Here is a 21,097-nt window from a genome sequence, read left to right on the forward strand (position 1 = left end):
TATAAGGTTTATAAACCATGCTGTTACGGGACAATAGCAAGAACAAATAATTGTCTATCCAAAAAGTCAATTATGCCCTTCTCTTAGTAATAACATGCTCCAGAGGTCAGAGAATACTTTTTTCTTTAAGTAATATTGCCAGTTTTCCATAGAGATTGAAGCTTGATTACTGTTCAGTGTTTGTGAGGAAGCTGAAAGCAGCAAAAACAGCCTGATGGATATTCCACCCTACTCTGAAGTACGCTATTAGTCTGTCACTGTGAAGCACTCGGCACCCTCATGCCCTTTGTTTTCACAGTGCAAATTGTTTGATTTTGTGCCATCTGGCCTATAGTAGTTTCTGAGGAACTCGTATCAGTGACCACATATTATCACAGAGTTTCCTTTTAATGAAAGTTCATTCAAAAGTAATACAGGTATTTATATATCTATATATAAATAGATAGATAGATATTTTGTTAAGCTAATGCAAGTTTATTGGCAGTCGCATACACATCCATGTAGCTGCAAGTTCATTGACAAATGCATCTCGCAGAGCTTCTTCAGAACTTTTGTAATTGTTGGCAGCCTGGGCTTACCTAAACCCCACAGATTGCCTCCAGGTTTTTTGTAGGAAAGCCTCAAACTTCTGCAACATCTCTGGCTCTGTTTCTACTTGGCAGCACCACACTTGCCACAATAACCCATTCTAATGCAACCTCCATAAAGAAGAACCTTTCTTCTTTCTTATCTTCTTGGTACTGGTAGCATGATACATCACTGCAAACTGGAAGGAAAAGAAGAGGTTTAGAGGCCAGGCATATACTCTTCTGTAAAGAGAGGGGAGTGTTTTCCCTTGAATGTTACTCTGTGCACTGATATAATCCATGGGGATTGAGAAGTACCATTTGTACCATGAAGTACCATGAACAACTAATAACAAATTATCTCCCCAAAAGTCCCTTTCCCAACCAACGATGTCCATGAGAGCTTTACCATCTTTCATGTGAACAGTGTTAAGACATCATTTTTTCTTATTAGCTCTCTTGACTCACAATAGGCTAAAGCACGTTCGCTGTACTTTCCAACTATTGCCATCAAACAACCTCAATCTGTGAGAAGGCTGCATACCGAGCAGTCATATGCAAAGGCACAGAAACCTTAAACAGGTTAATAGCCTTTAAAAGCACACATAATTTTCTCAGAAACCAAGGATCTACAGCAACCCAAGTGGAAAAACTAACTTTAATTTTTTTTAATGTTTCTTTTTAATCCATAGCCTCTAGTAATATGAACGGTAGGTATAAAACTACACAAAACGGTAAATGTTTTCACAATAATTTTTACTTTTAATAATTTAATTTACTGCATTTTAAGTTTGAAAGTAGCAAAGACAATTTCAAAAGAAAACTTCAAAAACAAGATACAACCAAAGACTTTTTCAGGATGAAAGAACACATGTAAGGAGGATCAAGACCTTACAGTGAGATCAGCTATTAGCTAATTAAATATGTGACTAAAATTCATCATTTTAAATAACAGACATATTGATGGTGAGCAATCTGGTAGGCAAACAAATGATAGTGGATTTTTTTTCATATCTTCAGAGAGAAACATTTATCTTAATAAGATTCACTATGCCATAATACATGTGGAATAAGTCAATGTCTACTAATTAAAGGACACTGTCAACCTGATTTTATAAACAGCTAATTAAAATATGTAGCATCTAATAGAGCACTTCTTGCAAAGTATGCTCTGTTTAAAAAATACATTCCTGTAAAAGTTACTTGTTTTTCCATTCCCTTGTGTTTGCTTTTTAATTGGTTTTTCAACATAGAAGGATCTGCTGAACTAAGGCTCTATTTCTGTATCAAGTTCCATTAATGCACACCCCTGTACTTATGCAGAAGCTGAATGATTTGTTGGTCTAAATGGCTATATAAGAAAACAATGACACTAATCCTAAGGATTGCTGTTGTTGCTTTTTCAAGGATGACAACGTTTTCTCTTTCTGTTTTTGGGGGGATTTTAGATAATCTATGTGTTACCTGAAACTGTAAAATTATCAAGAAGGAATGTGATTTTCATACTGATGAGGAATCTTTAACCTTCCATTTTATAAATTAAATTAGCTTCTCAGAAAAAGCAGGCTTCTCAATTTCTTATTCTTATTCTGTATGTAGCTTTTTCAAGAGAAAGAAGTTGTTGCAGATCTGTCAGCAAGGCTCTGGGAGTAGGAGGATGTTTGGATTTCCGGCATATTGCAACACAGTTCTTGGCCACCAGCAAAGCTATGTGTGTGAATCTCATTTTATATCCGTTGTTTGAAATACCACATATTTTAAGAGACATTTGAAACAGTGTCTGTACTCCTAATTCTAGATAAGTAATCACAAATCATTCCCTAAAGGAAGCTGAGAGGGCAGAATAAAGATACCTTCACATATCCCATGTCATGAGAGACTGTGGATGACTGATGCTGTCATAAAAATTAAGTAAAACCTGTTGTATCTTGAACAATTTCAGCCTGTACTCAAAGTTCTTAGTTCAAAGCAGCCTATTGTTTGCAATGCTTGCTTCCTCTTTCCAGATTCAGATTTAACGGTATTTTCTATGACATACTTTTTGCCTTAAAACATTATTAGCCAGCTAATCTTATTAGTCCATTCTTAAACCTATTTTAAAATGTGTCTTTTTGTGGTGCAGGAATCTAATACAGTAAATTATGAAATTAGAAATCTGGATTTGCCAATTAGTTTTATACCTAGAAGTATATGCAGCTCATCTTCAATTCATATTTGCCTTATTTTTTCTCTAGAGATCATCCAAGGCACCACTCCCACCACTTCGCCTTCTCATCTGTCTCCAGCCAATAGACAGAAAACATCACCTTTCCAAGCAAGGCATATGTAACATCCTTCAGAATACATCACAGCAGGTCCTTAACCAGCTGGAGGAATCACTGTGGGAAGAGCATGAGGTCCTTCCTGCCCTGGGCAGTGTGAAACAAGCTTGGGATTTCCAACAGCAGAGGTGATTTTAGCAAGTGTTAACGTGCTAACACATAACATGTTAACTAACACATTGTAAACACACCCTTTGCTGTCATGTAATATGTGCCCTTTGGTAGGTAAGTGCACAGCACATCCTGAATGATAATGAAAGTTCAGTGGCTGACCACCAAGGCTTTGACCATCTCTACAGAAGACAGTAACTTGAAATCAATCCTCGTCATTGTAAGTAATTCTAGAATAAAAAAATAACTGAGAGTTGTATTGCCAAGGGAGTTGGAGACTGAAAAGGGGGGAGGGGGGTCTAAAATTCTTTTTACTCTTGTATAACTGTAGGCATTCTGCAGTGTTAACAGGAGTAAAAACTTGGTTTAGTCATTAACATAATCAGGTATGAATCAAAGAAACCTCAGGAGATGCTTGTGTTGAGAAAGCAGATATTATTTTCACACAAACAAGCATTTTTCTCATCCCAACTTCATCTTAATGCATGATGATCTTTAATAAACAAAACCATTATTTTGAATTGTATCAGGAAATTTCCATCCTTCATATTGCTCAAACAAAATATACTAAAATGCTAAAAGCATTTTGTTTTGTTATACACACATCTAACATGTTCATTGCCACAATGCAAGACTATAAATGCCAAAAAAGTGAAGCAGTGATCTGATTCTAAAATGCCAGTGCTTTCCAAGCTGTCACCAATCTTGGAAAATTTCCCCAGTAGCACATGGAGATCAATAACTGTTTATAGACTTTTCAGTCCCAGTTTATAGGGAGCATGTAACTACGGACTATGTCAAATCTCTTAACTATGACGTGAAAGTCAGATTTCACACTCAAATCCACCCAAAAGCCCATAATGCTAAAGAAAGGCAAGAAGGATGATCCAGAGAACTGTTGGCTCGTCAGCATCTGCTACTGTGGGAAAATAACGGTGCACATCCTCAGAAGCAATTTCTGGAGAAGAAGGAAGAGAAGGCAACTAGAAACAGTAGTCAGCATGGATTTACCAAGGTTTGCCATGCTTGACCAAGTACAACTGCCTTCCACACTGAAATGGCAAGATGTACAAAGGGAGGGCAGTAAACAACATCTACCTTGACTTCAGCAAGGGTTTTAGCAAACTCTCACAATGCATACTTGTATTCAAGTTGGAACATTGTAGTGTAGATGGGTGAACATCTGCCTGGACGTTCCTTGGGAGCCTACCCTTAGACCTAGGCCATTGAATGTCTTCATCAGTGACCTGGAGGAGAAGACAGACCAGAATTTTGTTGGGCTTGCAGAGGTCACCAAATTTAGACACAAAAGACAGTAAACTAACATTACTATCCTCATACCTCAGAAGCAACTTTAGGATCAATGCCCTGTACACTCTGATCCTAAATTCCACTGCAACTTAAATGTACCCCATTATATACCTCTTACTTGCTTTTTGCTTTCTCACACTTGTACTCTTGTACCCATGTGAAAGTGGGTAAAGAGTTCATTGCACCATGGAACCTTTCTCTTCTGGAAATCCAGATGGTTTTCTATTTGATATTTTACAGAAAAATAATTTTATCTTTCTTTATCTTTACTGCATATTCATCAATATTTTTATTTATGGTAAATGGATTCTCTTCTATGCCCATCCATTTCTCAGTCTTCTGTTTCACCTATTTTTTATCAGCTGAGTATTTCCCCTGCAAAACTGAAATATGAGCTATGATCTCGTGTACGTTGCTGCGTCCATAAATCTGCAGTTCCTGAATATTAATTGGATACGAAAACAATTGGATAAGAAAACAATTGGCAACAAAACATGCTATATCCCAGCACTGTAAAGAAATGTGAATTCTGAAATGTTCTCATAATAAACAAAACCAACTTACATTATTTCATTTCATGAAGTCAGACATAGAGGAGCTAGTGTCATCTTATAGCCTTAAGTTTCATCTCTTTACAGTTACGTTCATATTGTAAACTCCCTGGTTAGCAAGAGGAGTCCTCAAAATGAACAATAATACTACAGCAGAGTCATTTGTTACATAATTGAACATTCTAAATGTGACAGTATTTAGCAAATTGTAGAAACATATACTGGAAATGAATCATATATTTTCTTCCTAATTCCTTTAGTAAGAGTGTGTAAACATGTTAAATTGTGCAGTTTCATATCCGAGGTCTGATTTCCAATATTACCAGAGACTGCTTCAAGGTATTTAAACACTCTTTGTGCTGTAAGATCATGAAGTAAAAACTCAAGCTATAACAGAAACGTGCATACAAAACTAAAGTGGCCACTGGAAATCTCTAAAGCTTGTCAGTGAACATGGCATAAAATATGATTTCTAAAATGTGATAAATATACAAATAATTAAACATGAAAATAGCTAGAAGCTATTGCCCATTGTTGGGCAACTATTGAATATGATGGTGGCTTTGCCACAAACTAAAGCTACAGACCAACTTCTTTTAATCACACAATATTACTGCACTCAACTTCTTCTGGTGCAGAACCATGTATATCAACAGAGGAAGCAGTTTGAACCTATTCAAATAAGAAAGAAAAAAAAAATCTTAGAAGTCCAGAAAGGCAATAAATGAGGAATTTATCCTTGTTCTTTGTCCTTGTTGTTTTTCTGCTTCCATCTGTGCAAATCAGAAATTGCAGAAAGTTGGGGTAGGAGTGGAAGGCTCACCAAAATACAGTTCAAAAATGAAAGACATTTAAATTGGTATAAAAAATGAAAAAAAAAATGTTATACTGACTGTTGAAGGCAGAGTGAATATGAAGTCATGTGGGTCTGAGGCCTGATCTTTTAAGCTGCTCCTAATTAAATGCGGCTTTACTCCTACTGGATGCTAAGTTTTCCAGGTTACTGTATTAAATTAAAATGAGATACTTATTCAATGTGTCTGTATGAATGTTGCAAAGTTGATTGAAAAAAAAAAAAAAAAGATAATGTGCGAAGTCTGTGTTAAAAAAGAACATTGCTGATTCATTCTAATGTGCTTAGGAGTTCCTGAACTCCTATGTTTCATCAGCACCTTATAGCATAGGTCATAATCCTTAGCAGATAAATGCTTAATCCAAGATAAATCGTAATAAATCCAAATGAGATTAGACCTCTACCGAAATATTCAATGAATGGTGTAAAAACATGTCTGAGTGACTGTGATAAATCAGTGGGAGTCGCTGACTAAATTATGTACAGAACTTCAGAGAAGGTGCAATAATAGTTAACAGAAAAGCAGAAATTTACTGATAAATGCCACTTGGGGGGCGGTGTTGAGTGTTCTTAACCAGCCTCACTTCATAACAATATTCTTCTGATCAGCTAAAGGACTGATCAGAGATGAGTCTTCATGGTTTAAATCAGTATCCTGACAATGTCACCTACTTTCTGAAAAAAAAAAAAAAAGTTTTATTTATCTCTTCCTCTCCGCTCCTACCATTCTGAATCTGAGTAAAACCAGCAGGAACCTTAAGGCTAAATCATTCAGCAGGACCCACTGGCATTTTCATCCCCTCTGTATTCAGTAGCTTACGATAATCGTATGTCTTGTTAAGTATTTATAGTAAGCCACATCTTTGTAAAGTATTCTTAAAAATAAAAAATAAAAAAACATTAACTAAAACTGGTAGTGTTGTGATTGACTAAAAGCCTAATGGCTAGAGCTGGACAAAAAGATAACAACAAACATTTTCCTCTAATATCTGAAATTGGTATGAAAGTCTAGAATCTTTACTTTCTTTACCTGGAAGAAATTTCACCCATCTTTGCTTCTGACACGAGTATAACCTGTTATCCTGCCCACTGTAAACAAAAAGCTGCTGTCCTGAAGCAGAGGGATATATTTCAGTGACATTTCTTACAGGTTTTCTCTTCTGTACTAAGAAAACCTCTAAGAAATCCTATTCTAAAAATCTGTGTTGCCTTACATTCAACATTAAAAAAAAAAAAAAAAAAAAAAAAAAAAAAAAAAAGACTACTACTCAATAAATTTTAACATGATTTAAAAGAAAATTCTGAATGAAGGTAGCCATGCAGTTAATTAGCATTTAGATCATGCTCACTGTTGTGATCTTGGGACACTAGCTTCATGGGAGTTTTGATGGTGTAAAGAATTAAAGTTTGTATCTGATGTCCTCAATGCCTTTGATGTGTTTATAGCTTTTATAGGTCAGTTGCAAAGATAAGCTTTGTAATGGGTTTCTAGATTTACCTTGAAAAGGAATTGTACTCTCTTTCCATTGCTTGAAATACATAGTTACTTCTGACAACATTTGCTATTTATTCTAAAAATGGTGGTATCCATTAACAATATATTGATTTAGAATGCTATGTTTTAAATAGGTAACTTTATTATCTATAAATATAGATAAGCTTTAGACGCTGTTAGATTTTGTCACCATCTGACTTCAGTCTTTCTCTTTCGTTGCAAAGTATTACAAGCAAAATTCTGCTTTGGTGTAATGATTTCAGCAGTGAACTAGGTAAACCATTTGTCATTAGCAAATCACGCCCCCTCCATTCAGTGCAGGTTTCTAAACTTCTGTAGATCCTATTGTTGGTTGCTCAGATTAGACAAAGAAATGGGGCGGATTGTGGGAGGAGTAATATGAATTAGATGCTCAGGTAGATGCACATAGACAAAGCAACACAGGTGCTCATCTAATTCACATGTAGAATGAGCCCTCACATCCTTTGAGTTGAGACTACACATCATTTTCATTGCCTACAACATAGGACTCATTTTTCTGAAGGAGAAACGTAAGTTCTTATTTTAGAAGGTGTTTGTGTTGTTGGTTTTGAGATGTAACTAAGAGATGTAACATGAAAATGAACTAAATCTTTTACTTTGCATTGTACATACCTAGATCACGCATTAGCAGTATTCAGTTGTGAGAAATACGATTACAATTCACATTTCTTCATATTTGAACAGATCTACTTAGAATTCTCTTTTCAGTATAGCAGTATCAGTCTGTACTCTTCTCAAGAGTACAGAACACTTTCCTATGACTATTTTCTGGTATATTTTTAAAAGGCAGTGAGGAATATCATATGAATCTAAACTTGTATCATCAAGCAAATGCCATATAAGGATAATTATTTGTACAATGCAGACCTTTTGCTAGGCTTGTGGAGAAATATTTGCACTGTAACCAGATATGAACTATTAAGTGGTAGATATAAGGTTTTGGAGTATTAAGTAGATTTTTATTTTTTTTCAGAGTCCTAATAAATAAAGGGAAATAATTAAAATACTAAATAGTGTAGACCCAATATACATCAAATAATAAATTTTCCAAGAGATATCATTTTCTACAAGTATAGAGGACTTCAGAATGAACTGCTTAGAGAAAAAGCTGTTGTCTAATGGGGTGATGCCTTATCATTTAATCGATTGATGATGATCTTTTCTTGGCTGTTATTTGGACCTCTAAGTTTGGCTATTGTTTTGGAATTGTAAGAATACCAATACCCCTTGAAAACAAAGCTGCATAGTCAGGAAGGACTTCCATAATTCTGTCAAAAAATACAGAAAGAAAAGGCACAGTGCGCCTACAAGTACAGCAACTCAACTCTGGTTCAGAGAGAAGTACTTTGTTATCAGTATAGTGATAAGGGGTAGAAGATTGTTCATATCCTAAGATTGTTAGAATGTACCGAAAAAGTCAAACTTGTTTCCAGAATAATAAATAAATAAATAAATAAATCTTAATTTAGCTTTGTCTGGTTTTCTGATAATTGCATTTCGTATCTCCACTTTTTAGAGTATTTATGTATTTTAGGCCCGCACAAGCAGTATCACAGGTCCTTTCTGTCTGTGCTAGTTTCTCTAAAATGAGGATTTTGACCAAACTAATAGACAGATGAAGCCAAACAAACAAATTGATGCTATGCTAATTTCTGAAACAGATGGATCTGATCCAGTATTTGCTAGCAAATGTAATTCATTGTCAATCTAGCACAGAACCGTGTATGTCTTTCTTTCTGTATGTATAGCATATAGGGAAAAATCTGGATCAGGATACCCCACCCACAGCTAAATTTATACACAAAGAACTGAAAATCAAAGTGCATAAACAAGTACAAATTCTGCCATCCTTCGTGGAAGCAGAGATTAGACCCCTGTTTTGAAGTTTCAGGTACAGATCTTCAAACGGCCTGAGATGTTAGGGCTAGAATTTCCTCACTGTGTGGTAGAAATACCCTTGAAATTAATGCAGGTTGGATATATGGTTTTCAGCACAAGAATACCACACTGTAAACTTTTAATTTTCTAGAGAAAAGATATTTTATTTAAATGGCTGCGATTTTATTACCTTTAATCAAGCTCCCTGAGGAAAAGTCAATAAAAATGTAAATAGTTTTGCATCCAGCCTCCTGACCAGGCCACGCAATGAGACCGTGGGCCTGTTTTCTGAGGCAGTCTGTCTCTGCCGTTGGTGCATCTTCAGCTAAATTTAGCCTAATGTTAGGAATGACCTACACTGCAAGGAAATAAACTGTTTGAAAAAATATAGGACAAAGCTTATGTTTAAGGGAAAGCTTCCCACAATGTTCTATTTGTGGCACACGATCATACATTTGTGTCACATCATCTTATCCTTTCCTCGAGCATTGATTGAAAAAAGAGGCTTTTTAACCTACTCAGAATTCTTCCCTGCACATCTTTATTGGAGGGGGTCACGGACCCGGTGAGAAACAAGGAAGGAAGCACCTCCAAGCAGGGGGTGCACACAGACTGTCTCCTGCCGGCTGCGTTTTGTTTACTGACAGTTCCAAACTGCGAGGCACCTGCGTGTGTGACAGCCCTGGGAAGGAGCAGATCCCACAGACCTGCCGGGTACGTTACCCCCGCCGGCTTCTCTCCCCCTCCTCACCCGCCCTCCACGCTCCCCCTGCATGAATCTCACACCGCCGCTCCTCCCCACCCCAGCTGCCCCCTTCGAGCTCCCCCGGCTGCCGCCGCCGCCGAGCGCGCAGCTGCTTCCCCACGGCGCCTGACGGGGATAAAACACCCGTCCCCGCTCCCCCTCAGCCCCGTCTGCCCGGGCGCTGCCGCTGCCAAGATGGCGGCGCCGCCTCACGCCGCTGCGTAGTGCCGCGTCCCGCCCCGCCCGGCAGAGCGGGAGAGCCCGTCGCCGCCACGTGCTGCCGTCGCGCGCGGTGCTGCAGCTGCTGCTCCTGGTGCTGCTGCTGCTCGCGCTGCTCCTGCTGCTGCTGCTGCCTCGGTCGCCGCCGCCCCCGCGCCTCCTGCACGCCGCGGCGGAAGATGCGCGTGCAGTGTGCGGTGAGCCCGGGGGGGGGCTCTGTGTGTGTGTTGGGGGGTGTAATTAAATAGCGGTCAGCTCCTGCAGCGGTTTACTCCAAGCTCAGCACCGCTTTGTTTCAATATAGCGTGTAAAAAAGGCGTAAATGGGGCAAAAAAGGCAAGGTTGAGGCTTCTCTTGCCTCTGTATATTAGTGGAAGGCCGCGTAGTTCTATTTAACAGTGAGTTTTAGTGTGCCAGCGCTTGGCCTTTTTTATAAAAATAACTGGGGAGAGCACCTGATACGTATATTAATAAAACTAAACCTATTCCCGCTTATTTATTTAAAACCTCCTGAATATTGGAAAGCTTAAATGGGAGCACCGTGCTAGTGGCTGAGCAGCGCAAGCTGGGACGTATTCAGAGCAGAAATGAAACTGATAGTCTAATTTTGCTATCCACCCTGAGTGACATACAAAATAGTAAGGAAGCCTAAATGATAGAAAGTAAATTAGATTTTTAAATTAGGTAATGTTTGAAGGTGTTAGATTATTATTACGTTTATTTCATTGTTAATATTCTGAGATGTTTTAGGAAAAAGTAAGGAAAGATAAATCATACCAAAATAATTTAAATGACATTTAAAAAAAAATCAATTACGATGTGAGGCTCATTGCTATGCAGAGGAAGAACCATTTGCATAGACATAAACCTTCTGCTTTATTCCACCTATTGAACAGAAAAACACGGACCAGGGAAAAATGTGTGCCTGGCTTCAGTGGCAGGGGTGCCTTGGGGTGGCCTGAGGAGGTGGCGGATCTTGAACCATGGCTCAGGGCCACGCTGGTTGTGTGGCACCAGCATGCATGCTTCTGCCTCAAAGGGTTTTTCTAAATGTGGGTAACACCTCTTGTCCTCGTATGGAAGAGACTATATACAAAATTAAACATTTACATTTATATATATGATTTTATGTGCTTATATGTATTAGTCCTCTGCTGAGAAAGAAATCCCTTGAATTCAGAAGCTTAGTGTGGCTGACATTAAGACGTGCTGTAGCTCTGGTTGAGCCAAGACTGCTGCCAGGCTCTGGGCTGGCCAGGCCACGTGGCAGAGGGAAGGGGACAATCTGTGGCCTGAGAGCCCGGGGTGCCCCCACTGCCTTCCAGAGGCGCCCGGGGTGTGCTGCCTGTGGCTGATGGCTATCCCCAGGCAGCTCAAGGCTTACGTTGGGCTGATGCGCGGAGATAGGCCCCAACAGGGCATCCCTGGAAAGCCTGTCAATTCTTATTGAATATAAGAGCGTGTTTTAAGATGTAGAATTCTGGTTCTGCAGCGTAGCCGCAGAAATAACTTTCCGAAGGATGGCTCCTGCTAAAGGCTTGCTACACAGAAAGAGTCAGCATTTGTGTAGGCAGGGCATGGGGTTTTATCAGCAAGGTTTTAGGGAGACATGGGAGTTGTTAACTGCAAGACAGTTGGGTGTTTGGATTCAGGCATTGTGGGAACTTCTGTTATACTTTTTATTTTTCCTTTGCATACCTGGGGTTACTGTAGCTGGAAGTCAGTAAACTTTATTAATTTTCTAGAAAGAGATGCATGGCAAATAAGTTCTTAAATAACTCTGTGTCAGCATTCTTCTCAGCTTGTTTCTATCAGCATTAGCCAACTCCTAGTGTTCAAATCAGCCTGGTAACAGTTCTGAAGAATTGCAGAAGTAATCCAAGCGGATGTATTTCCATGGAAGGGTAGTACAGGAGGAAAGAACTAAAACCTTAATACTGCGAGTTAGATTCCTATTATCTGTAACTGCTTTTTGGCCTTAGGGGAAGTTCATACCTAACAGTTAAATCTGTGTGAAATCACATCATATTTTTATATTGGTCTAGCTGCCTGGATAAAAGGAAAACAGGCGGAGTGTGGCGTTACTGATGTGGCAATGCATTGGGATCCATTTGCAGTTAGCTGTGGATTTGTTCAGGGTGAATAGGGGGAGTGTACAGTAATTATAATTCTGGCCTTGTGAGAATTATACTGTCCTAGGCAGGAAAGAAAGTTCCTCAAAACTAATTACCAAATATGCCTGTCATGCAGAGTTAAGTTTCTGTAGTGTGTTCTTCAGGTGTTTTTGAAAAATTTGGGTAGAAGAATCCTACATCAAAACAACAAAGGAGTACAAACAAGATCTAGGATTAAACAGCAAGCAGAAAAATCATGACTGAACTCTGTAATGGTGACAAAATAATTGTGATCACTTACAATTAGCCTGTTTACTTCACGGTACCAATTCAGACTTTTCTAAGAAAGCATATACGCTTGTGTTTTTTTAATTAGCTCTCCTTGGTTTTTCTTGCATATCTTAATTAAAAGTTTGGTTGTTGTTGTTAATTATGATGTACTTGTTTAGCCTTTTGTTTAGTCTTTGTTCTGTTTATGAATGCTGCCTTCGAACAGCGTTGCTCTTACTCAAACATCTTGCATGATAGTTTTCCTCTGGGGTTACGGAAATGATAATCAGCCTTATGCTTGTGCTGTTTCCAGGTGCCAGTAAGAGACTCTCTGGAAACGATAGCTCAACAAACAGGCATTTTGTGTTCTGCCTTGACCTAGCATGGTTTGTCAGAGACTAAATTTTAAAGCATTAAGTGCTGGTCACTGGCCTGAACTGCTGGTGAGGCTTTTATGTGTCCCATTTGATTGCATTTACTGGTTTTGGTGGTTTTCTTTTTTTGGTGTGGAAAGAGGCTTATAGTGGAGAATCTAAATGTGTGTTACAGTTTGAGCCTTCTATACTTTATCAATTTGATTTTCTTCCCAAATTGTTCATAGCACATATAGTACAGAAGCACAGAAAACTCTTGACCTCTTGCAAAACAAAAATGTCAAATATTGTCAAATATTACAGTATATTACCAGATTCAAAAAACAATTGACTTGTGAACCAGGCTTGATGAACCATTTTATTCACAATGTCTTTTCATTATTTATTCAGATAATTGATGCAGTGTTTGAAGTCCCCAAAGTGCACAGAAGCATCTGCAATTTCAATGACATAGTAAACTATTTTTAAAGAAAAATGTACTTCTGTGTCCTCATAACAGAGAAAATATGCAGCCTTTGTTCCCATAATGATTTAAAGTTAATGCATGGGGGAGTGAGTTTGGGATTTCCATACATTAAGGGTTTTTCCCACCTTTCAACAGTTGGTTTTAGTGCTGGAAAAAAAAAATACAGATTCTACATGGGTTTGGTAAGAATTCGGTAAGAAATAATTATTCTGGTACCCTCAAACCCACTTCAGATTATCAAAAGTAATAACAAATGTATTATTTGTGAAACTGCACTTGTATGTTTCCAGTTTAAGAATACATTGAACAGATGCCTTCTATTCCTGTCCACTTCAGCATGTTTACTGTGCCTAGGTCATGTTCTTGTTTTTGTGTTTCTAAGTGCTCCTATAGCCTCTTCCTTCTAAATGCAGTCAGCTGCTCCCTGATTTGGTTTACATGCTCTTAGTGTCTCCCTTGGGTTCTCTCCATTCACCCATCTTTCACAACAGTCTCTGCAAGCTTTGTTAATCAGCTCATCCATTTGCATTAGAACAATTTTTTTTTTCCAGTGCAAGAAAAATTGTTTGCACCCCTCGGTGCTTGCTGTCGTTCCTTAGTTTAGAGCAAGTCTGTCCCTGCTTCCTGGTTTATTATCAAACATATCACTTGCTGTACTCCTAGCTAAACCCATGCTTCCCTATGTTTTTTTTGCATGTGTGTCCACCTATGTTATCTGGCCCCTTGCCTGCCTTTTAAAGAAGAAAAAAACATCTTTTCTTCATGATTGATTTCTTCCACTTGGTTCCTTTCATTTTCTTCACTGACTAGTAGTTTTGTCACTTCGGGGATTTCATGCACTATTTCCAACACAGTTGACTTTATGTGAACTGTTGTGCTCCATATTTCTATGCGATGTATAGCTAAAGAGTCTTTGCATCTTGTTGAAGTTTGTCTTTATTTTTATCTTCAGTTAGGCTTGCTATAAAACAAAAATACACCTGCTGCTTTCTTATGGGTAATACATAAGTAGTGGGTTTTCTAACCTTTCCAGTAAGCTTGTTCATGGTGTATCCTTTCTGTATGTACTTTTGCTTAAGAAAGCATAACTGCAAATTTCCTGTAGTGAGTGTTTTTACACCTCAATTCATGCACTTTGCCATCCTTGATAGCCTCTAGTCGCAGTAACCATGTGAAGCTACGTTTGGCTAAGCTGTTGCTCACTGCTTAAGCAGAATTCCAATCCTCCATGGTATATAAAAATGGTTATCACTTAGTAGAACTGCTTCCATTGGGGAGGCTTTCTAGGTCAAAAGAGATGGCCTGGCACCCTGGGGGCAAGGAAGACTTGCATACCTCAGTGCATATTGCCCACTAAGACTTTCAAACCTTGCCCTCCTGGGAGGGTTCTCCTACCTAAAGCCCACCACTGCTGCAGGCCAAGCTGTAGGTTACAGAAGACTTACTTTACTCCTCATGCCTGCTGTTTTGTGGAAGTATTAACACCTGCAGTTAATCTGCTTCAGCTTGTTAAGGGATATGATGAGTGGCTGGCTGTTGCAGTTGCAGAGGAATGATGTTTAATGAAAAAGGGATGACTAAAAATGAACTTGCAGAAAAAAGTCTTGGGACATGTGTTTCATGTGCTGCTGGGATGTGTCCTTGCTGTTCTGAAGTCCCTGGGATCCGTATACACTTGCTGGAAAGGTTACTCCTGCAGTAGTTGTGTGAGGGGTCCAAGTCCTGAATAGGACTTGGATGTGGGAAGGGGGAACCTACAGGAAAGCCCACTGCAGTTTGCAGTGGCTTGTTGAAGCTGACAGGTGTGTGGTACAGAGGAAGGAGCAAGAAGATCAAAAGCAGCAAGTGCTGTTTGTCATGCGATTCCATGTCATGCTGGGTGCTTTCCAGTCCATCAGCTAACTTACAGTGGCTGTGAATGTCAGGAGGCTTATTCCACATGATCTGTGAAGCCTCTCTTTTTTTCCCAGTAAGTCAGAGCCTTGTGATGCCTTCACACTCGCAGGACATCCAAATTTCCCACCTCGCCAGTGGGACCTTAGAGAAAGAGAAGCTGCTGCTCCACATTCCCCACAGCTGGCAGTGAGACTGGAGGGGTGCGAAACTTTCTTGCTAGCCCAGACGTATTCCTCTGGTGGAGGAAGGAAAGAAATGGGTGCCAGACTTCTCTCCTCTTGTCCTCTGCTGGTATGTGGGGGAAGATATTAAGGTCAGCCCCAGGCTCTGTGTGCTGTGACAGCGTAGGTTGTTCCCTTTACACAGATGGTCTAGCTAATGAGAGTACATTGCTGAGTAGAGTTCTGAATCAGGGTTATTAGCACCCAGAACTAGCTACCCTTTATGAAACCACACAGTTGAAAGAAATCCCTGTAATACCAGGATGCTGTGTGCAGCACAGGCACTTCTTGGATCTGTGTGCCTGTCTTCCTCTTGCTGATCTGACCCTACAGATGTTTACAGGGATGTCGAAGCCCACCCTGTTCTCCTGGAAGGTGCGCTGTCAGTACAATGTAGGTGTGTGGGTTTGTGTCCTTCCCATCCATTCTCTCAAACAGAGTGGTCTCCTCACAGACTGAGAGGTGGGAGTTTGCCTTTCCTGCCCTGGCCTGGAGCTTAAAAGCTCCTGGTGCAGGTGGAGGCTGCAGGTGAGGCCTGTTGGGGCAGGTGAGGCCAGGGAGCTCCCTCACAGCATGACCTGAGGCTTCCCTGCTTGCTTGTCTCTGAACCTAATGCTGTGCCCTGCAGACTGTTCTCTTGGAAACCTGTTTGAAACTTTGCCAGGCTGTGTTGCGTATTTAGCATCAAACGATGCTTTTGGGATCCTCCTGTGGTACGGGACTGTCATCAGCTGACGTGCTTTGTTCTCCTCTCCGTTAACCTGTCAGCCCTGCTGCTCAGTGGCCGCACTCTAGCAGAATGGTTAAGCTGAGCTTATGGACAGGAGAGGGAAGTGCTGATGGACAAATTAGGTACACCAGAGCATCTGGCCTGTCCATCTTAATATGAACCTTACAAGCAATCTCTTGTGTAGAAACTGAAGTTTTCATGGGTTTTAAAATAGCTGCATAAAGTGAAGCTTTTACTAAGTTTGTTGGTTTTTAAAACTATTTCCCTCAGTTTTAAGGAAGCATTTGGAGCAAGATATTAATGCTCACTTCTGTGTTTTTTCCTCCAACATTGATTTTTAGTATCTATTCTTATTTTGGTTTGCATAATTGGTGTGACTGTATGTCAGATATCTTTCCTTCATTCATTACTTAAAAGCTTGGGAAACATGTAATACTGTCTTGTTCTGTCAGATTTTTTAAATAAATTGCTGTTATGATTTTATGATATAATGGAAAGGTTGGCCCTGCTTTCCACATGGAGCAGTGAGTGATGGGATTCAGGCCATTCCTTGCTTCAGGAAACTCTGCATCTGTCAGCAACATGTGCAGAAGTGCAGTCTTGTCATGGGTCTTCTTGTAGCTCCTAGTGTCATGGGCACAGGCTATGCATGTGAAGTATCTGAAGTCATGATCTCATCCCAGAAGAAGAGGAAAAGAGGTTTGGTGTGCTTAATGTAATCTGTGTGCTGAGGAAACACTGCCACATTCTGCACTGGTGGCATTGAAGACTGTGTCCTAGCATATGGTAGATGAAAAGTGACAAAGGCAGGAATAAATAAAGCCATGTCATCATCCACCAGCCTGGGATGCTCTCCTCACCAGCTGAAGTGGGTGGCTTCCTGCACAGATGACAGCACCTAAATAATTGGCCTCGTTTTCAGTGTTGAGCACCTTTGGTCATCAGCAATGTCAGTGGGAGTTACTGGTTAATGGTTTCATTTGTGCCTTAAATTCAAATAGTGCTGTTAACCTGAAAGGTCAGAAGCTGAGATCTCTGCTAACAAACCGTACTGTTTTATGGTGGGCATATGGATTTGCTACCTGATACTTTAACAGAAAGGAAAAGATCATCCAGACAATAGAAAAGGAAGGAGAGAATCAAGGGTAAGAGAAAATAGTTGCATGCTCTAAGGCTTTTTTTAAGGACTCAACAGTTGAAACTTTAAAATCTTATGCAGCATTGCTGCATTTGTTAGTTTTGCCTCTATTTACGGAAACAGGACCTTTGCAACAGCAGAAAAAAAATCCAGTCTCTTCATTAACACAGTTTAACAATGTAAATACATTCTTTTGGTCACTCATGCTCTTTTTAATTAAGTGGTTTTTTTTTTTTTTACATGATACCTACTTCTGTTGGCACTAGGGCTATGGAAAATGGTAAAAAATAGAGGTCCGTTAGCTTATTGGGTGAGTTTAAAGTTCCTTCATTGTTCGATGTCAGAAGAACAATTAAGTTTTATCTGAGCAGAGCAGGGTGTCCCTAGATGCAGGTTACAACGCATCCAGTGATACTATTAAAAGAAAGATTGTTTGTTGCACTGGGGAATCCTTATAAAACATCAGGAAAACTGCCTGGAAGAATATAAATGTGTTCAAGCAATGGAATGAAATACTCTTAAACTGCGGGGTGATGGCCTGCAGCTGGATAGATTTTGAGTAGCTGTTTTGATATGATTGTTGCTTTTCTCAACAGTTATAAATTGTATGTGCTGGAACTTTGTTGTTGGGCTTCTGCTGCTTGGAGTGCTGGAATTGGCTTTGAGTCATGGTCCAGAGTCGAAGCTTTTCTTATTAGGAAGCATCTAGTTTGGAGTTCATGAAACAAACCTCAGTGAAGATTGCTAAGTGTTGGGCTCTTTTATTTTGTGTGCTTCCAGAGATGGGCTTCTACAAGTGTGGACCAACACAGCCTTGCACAATTGGCTTTGTTCAGCTGATACAGGTGCTGTTAATGCAGGTGTTTCCTAATCCCGTGTCTGGTTCCCTGGGCTGTCTGAAACTTGCTTCACATTCCTTGCGGCTTGTACTTAAAAACTGCTGTGCTGAATTGCACCAAATATTGTGGTGGCATTGGTGTGACCAGAGAGAGGCTCTGGCTGAGCAAGGCTCCCCTGATAGTCCCTGGAGACTGGCTTGATGCATTGCTGGTGAGGTCCAGAGCATGATAACCTAAGATGCCTAGAACAGGGTGGGTGAAGAGTGCCTTGAAAGTAAGACCATTTGTCATAATTGCCTGTATGAGGAGGTTTAGAGAGAAGAGCCCAGCTGTGGACCTGCATTGTTAGGTGAGGTCAGTCCTTCTGCAGTACCCCAGGGCTGCTGATCAGAACATAAACCTGCCCTTGTGCTAACCTGACAGCTTCTGCAGCTCAGCCCCATGGATCCCTGGAAATCCAAGCACACTATGGATTGCTTGGGAATTGTGATCCAAGCCTTCTTATTAGTAAACTAAGCCTTAAGACAAGTTCTTATAGCCGTAAATGACTTTCAAATAGGTTTCTGTTAAGTATATGTTAAAATACCTGTTGTTCATCTGCCTTGGTTTAAAGAAAGCTGAAAATGACCTGCTAAGATATGTCTGTTGTAAAAAGTAGTGTAATGAAGATCATAAATGCACTTGGAAACTTGTAGGAGTTGGATAGGAAAGACTGAAGGCTTTTTGACAGGTAAGAGTCATCCAGATCCCAAGACGTGAGCTCCATAAACTGTAGAGAGCAAGAAGAGCCCCGTGTGATTTTTTTTTTTTTCTAGTAGCTGCTTTCCTCTGGCCCCTTCCTGTTTGTATGTCAGTGCGGAGAGTTCAGAGTCATCCTTGGTCCTTTCTGCAGTTCTGTGCCTGCTTTGTGTTTTCCACCTTTTTCCCCCCTCTGTACTTCACTGTCTTAGTTCTTGTTACTGTTATAAAACTGTCACTTCTGGAATCCAGATTATACAATAAAAAGATGAGTCATGTTCATAAGGGAGCTATTTATTCCTGAGTTTTGGTTTTGGGGTGCACTTGAAGCAATTTATTTAACCCTTAATTTTTTATCATAAAATGAAAGGTGTAGAATAAAATGGGTTAGTTGAGAAGCTTCCTGCAGAGACGCTTGCAAGTACAAGAATAAGCTCTGGGACATGAGGAGGGCTTGATTTATGTAGCTGAGCCACTTAAAACTTTTTTTCTCCTTTTAAGCACCTTGTGTTTGGGTAGGATGGTGATTACTGCTAGGTACATGATGGGTCTGACCCAGGTGAGACTGAGATTTTTGAATGTGAAGTTGTAAGGCTTGTTTACATTCTGCCTACTGTTATTAAAATAGTCTATAAGTGCCAGCTGTTCTAACGAGAAGTAATTGGGACAATTAATAGCTCTTGACACTTTTTATTGTCTTTATTCTCTTTTGTATCTTCCCTGGCTCTGCATCCTTCCTGTGTAATTGCAAGTTGCAGGAGATGTAACCCTTCTGTATGCTGCTTGTCAGGCTCCTTTGATTCCCACTGCACCTCTTCTCTGATCCGTTCTCCTACCAGCCACCTCGCGTTCTTCCCCAGATCTTCTTCTGATCGCTGTCTCAAAGCTTGGAAACATCACCTCATTAATCCCCCTTTCAGCTTCTTAGCTTTGTTCTTGCTATTGATATTATTTGGCCTGAGTGCGAGGCATATAGAGCACCATTACAGATGAGTTTAAGCTAGATCCATCAACTTTTCTAAAATTAGGCAATACTGGCTGAAGGACCTTATTCACATTTTTATGAGGGTTTTTGTGCTCACACAGACGCATTAAAAATGGCTGAACTCATGTAAATCTCCACGGTAAGTCTAGACTTCTACAGTGTCTAGGTCCTTTCATTATTTACAAGTAAATACATTTTAAAAATGCAGTCATAAATCTTTGAAAACTTCTTCATTTGTGCTCAGTAGAAACTTTGCTAACTGTATTACGCAAAATTGGCAGCACATAGAAATGTTTTAACTCTCTCCGTAGGTAGGGTTGGATCCTGCTTATAGCAATAGCAAAGCAAGCTGCAGAATTCATGATGTCTGCTATTGAATCCAAGTTCTAATATCTCTAAATTTAAAAGGAGGAAAGCAAAATCAGGGGACCAAAAGTATTGAAATGTGTATTCCTGAGACTAAAGTAACCAGGGATTGGGGGGATAAGAATTAGTTGCATCTCTCAGTGCTGCATGAACCTAGCATATCGGCTGCATCTCACTTCCCAGTTTTGCAGTGCTGACTGTGGTTCTCCAAAATGTATTGAATTTTGGCCAGAGAAGATGAGCAATGTGACCGAGGGATGCAGTGTGTTAGCTGGGAGCTGGAGCAGAGCGCAGGGCTGGGGCTGGCTGTGGGGCACTGGCCACCTTTTCAGGTGGCTCAGGTGCTCACCCTCATGGGAAGGCTTTGCTGGCATGGCAGGTGCTTTTATGTGAGGAGTAGACTCTTTTTCCTCTTGCCTTTCTCCTCTTCCTACTAGGTAGGCCAAGTATTTCTACAAATTCTCCTGTTTGTTTGTTGTCCCCTTTCTTGGCATTGCCTGCTCGGTTCCCCTTAGTGACCCCTCCTTGCTTTTCCCTGTAAGATTTTACATGTCAGGAGCATGTAGGACCAGGGGGGTTGTTAACAGCATCTCTTTCTTGCACAACTACTCGAGGAGCTTTTCTAGGTTATCACCAATTTCCTAGATCTGTGTGTGCTTATTCACTACCATGCGTGCATGTCCATATCAGTGTGGGTGTCCGGTTTCCAGCTTTGAATGTGAGATCTCATATCAGTGAGACTTCTCTCCTGATCAGAGCTACTCATCTACATCTACTCATTTGGTTACCTCTGTGCTCTGCTGTGCCCTTGAGAGCTTTGTTCCAGTCTCCCAGCATTTGAACATAAGTATCCACAGTGGGATTTGCA

At 40.1% G+C, this 21,097-nt stretch overlaps 1 protein-coding gene across 1 annotated transcript in view; it reads left to right on the top strand.

Annotated features, from left to right (window-relative positions):
- The first annotated feature begins 10,164 nt into the window (after window positions 1-10,164).
- Window positions 10,165-21,097, top strand: part of ELAVL4 (ELAV like RNA binding protein 4) — a 79,120-nt gene continuing 68,187 nt past the window's right edge. Inside the window, exon 1 of the mRNA XM_084527453.1 lies at window positions 10,165-10,289. Coding sequence (XP_084383579.1) covers window positions 10,272-10,289 — 18 coding nt within the window. The 5' untranslated portion in view covers window positions 10,165-10,271. The remainder of the gene's footprint in view (window positions 10,290-21,097) is intronic.

This window comes from Aythya ferina (genome assembly GCF_964211825.1).
Source record: "Aythya ferina genome assembly, chromosome: 8".
NCBI classification, from domain to species: domain Eukaryota; kingdom Metazoa; phylum Chordata; class Aves; order Anseriformes; family Anatidae; genus Aythya; species Aythya ferina.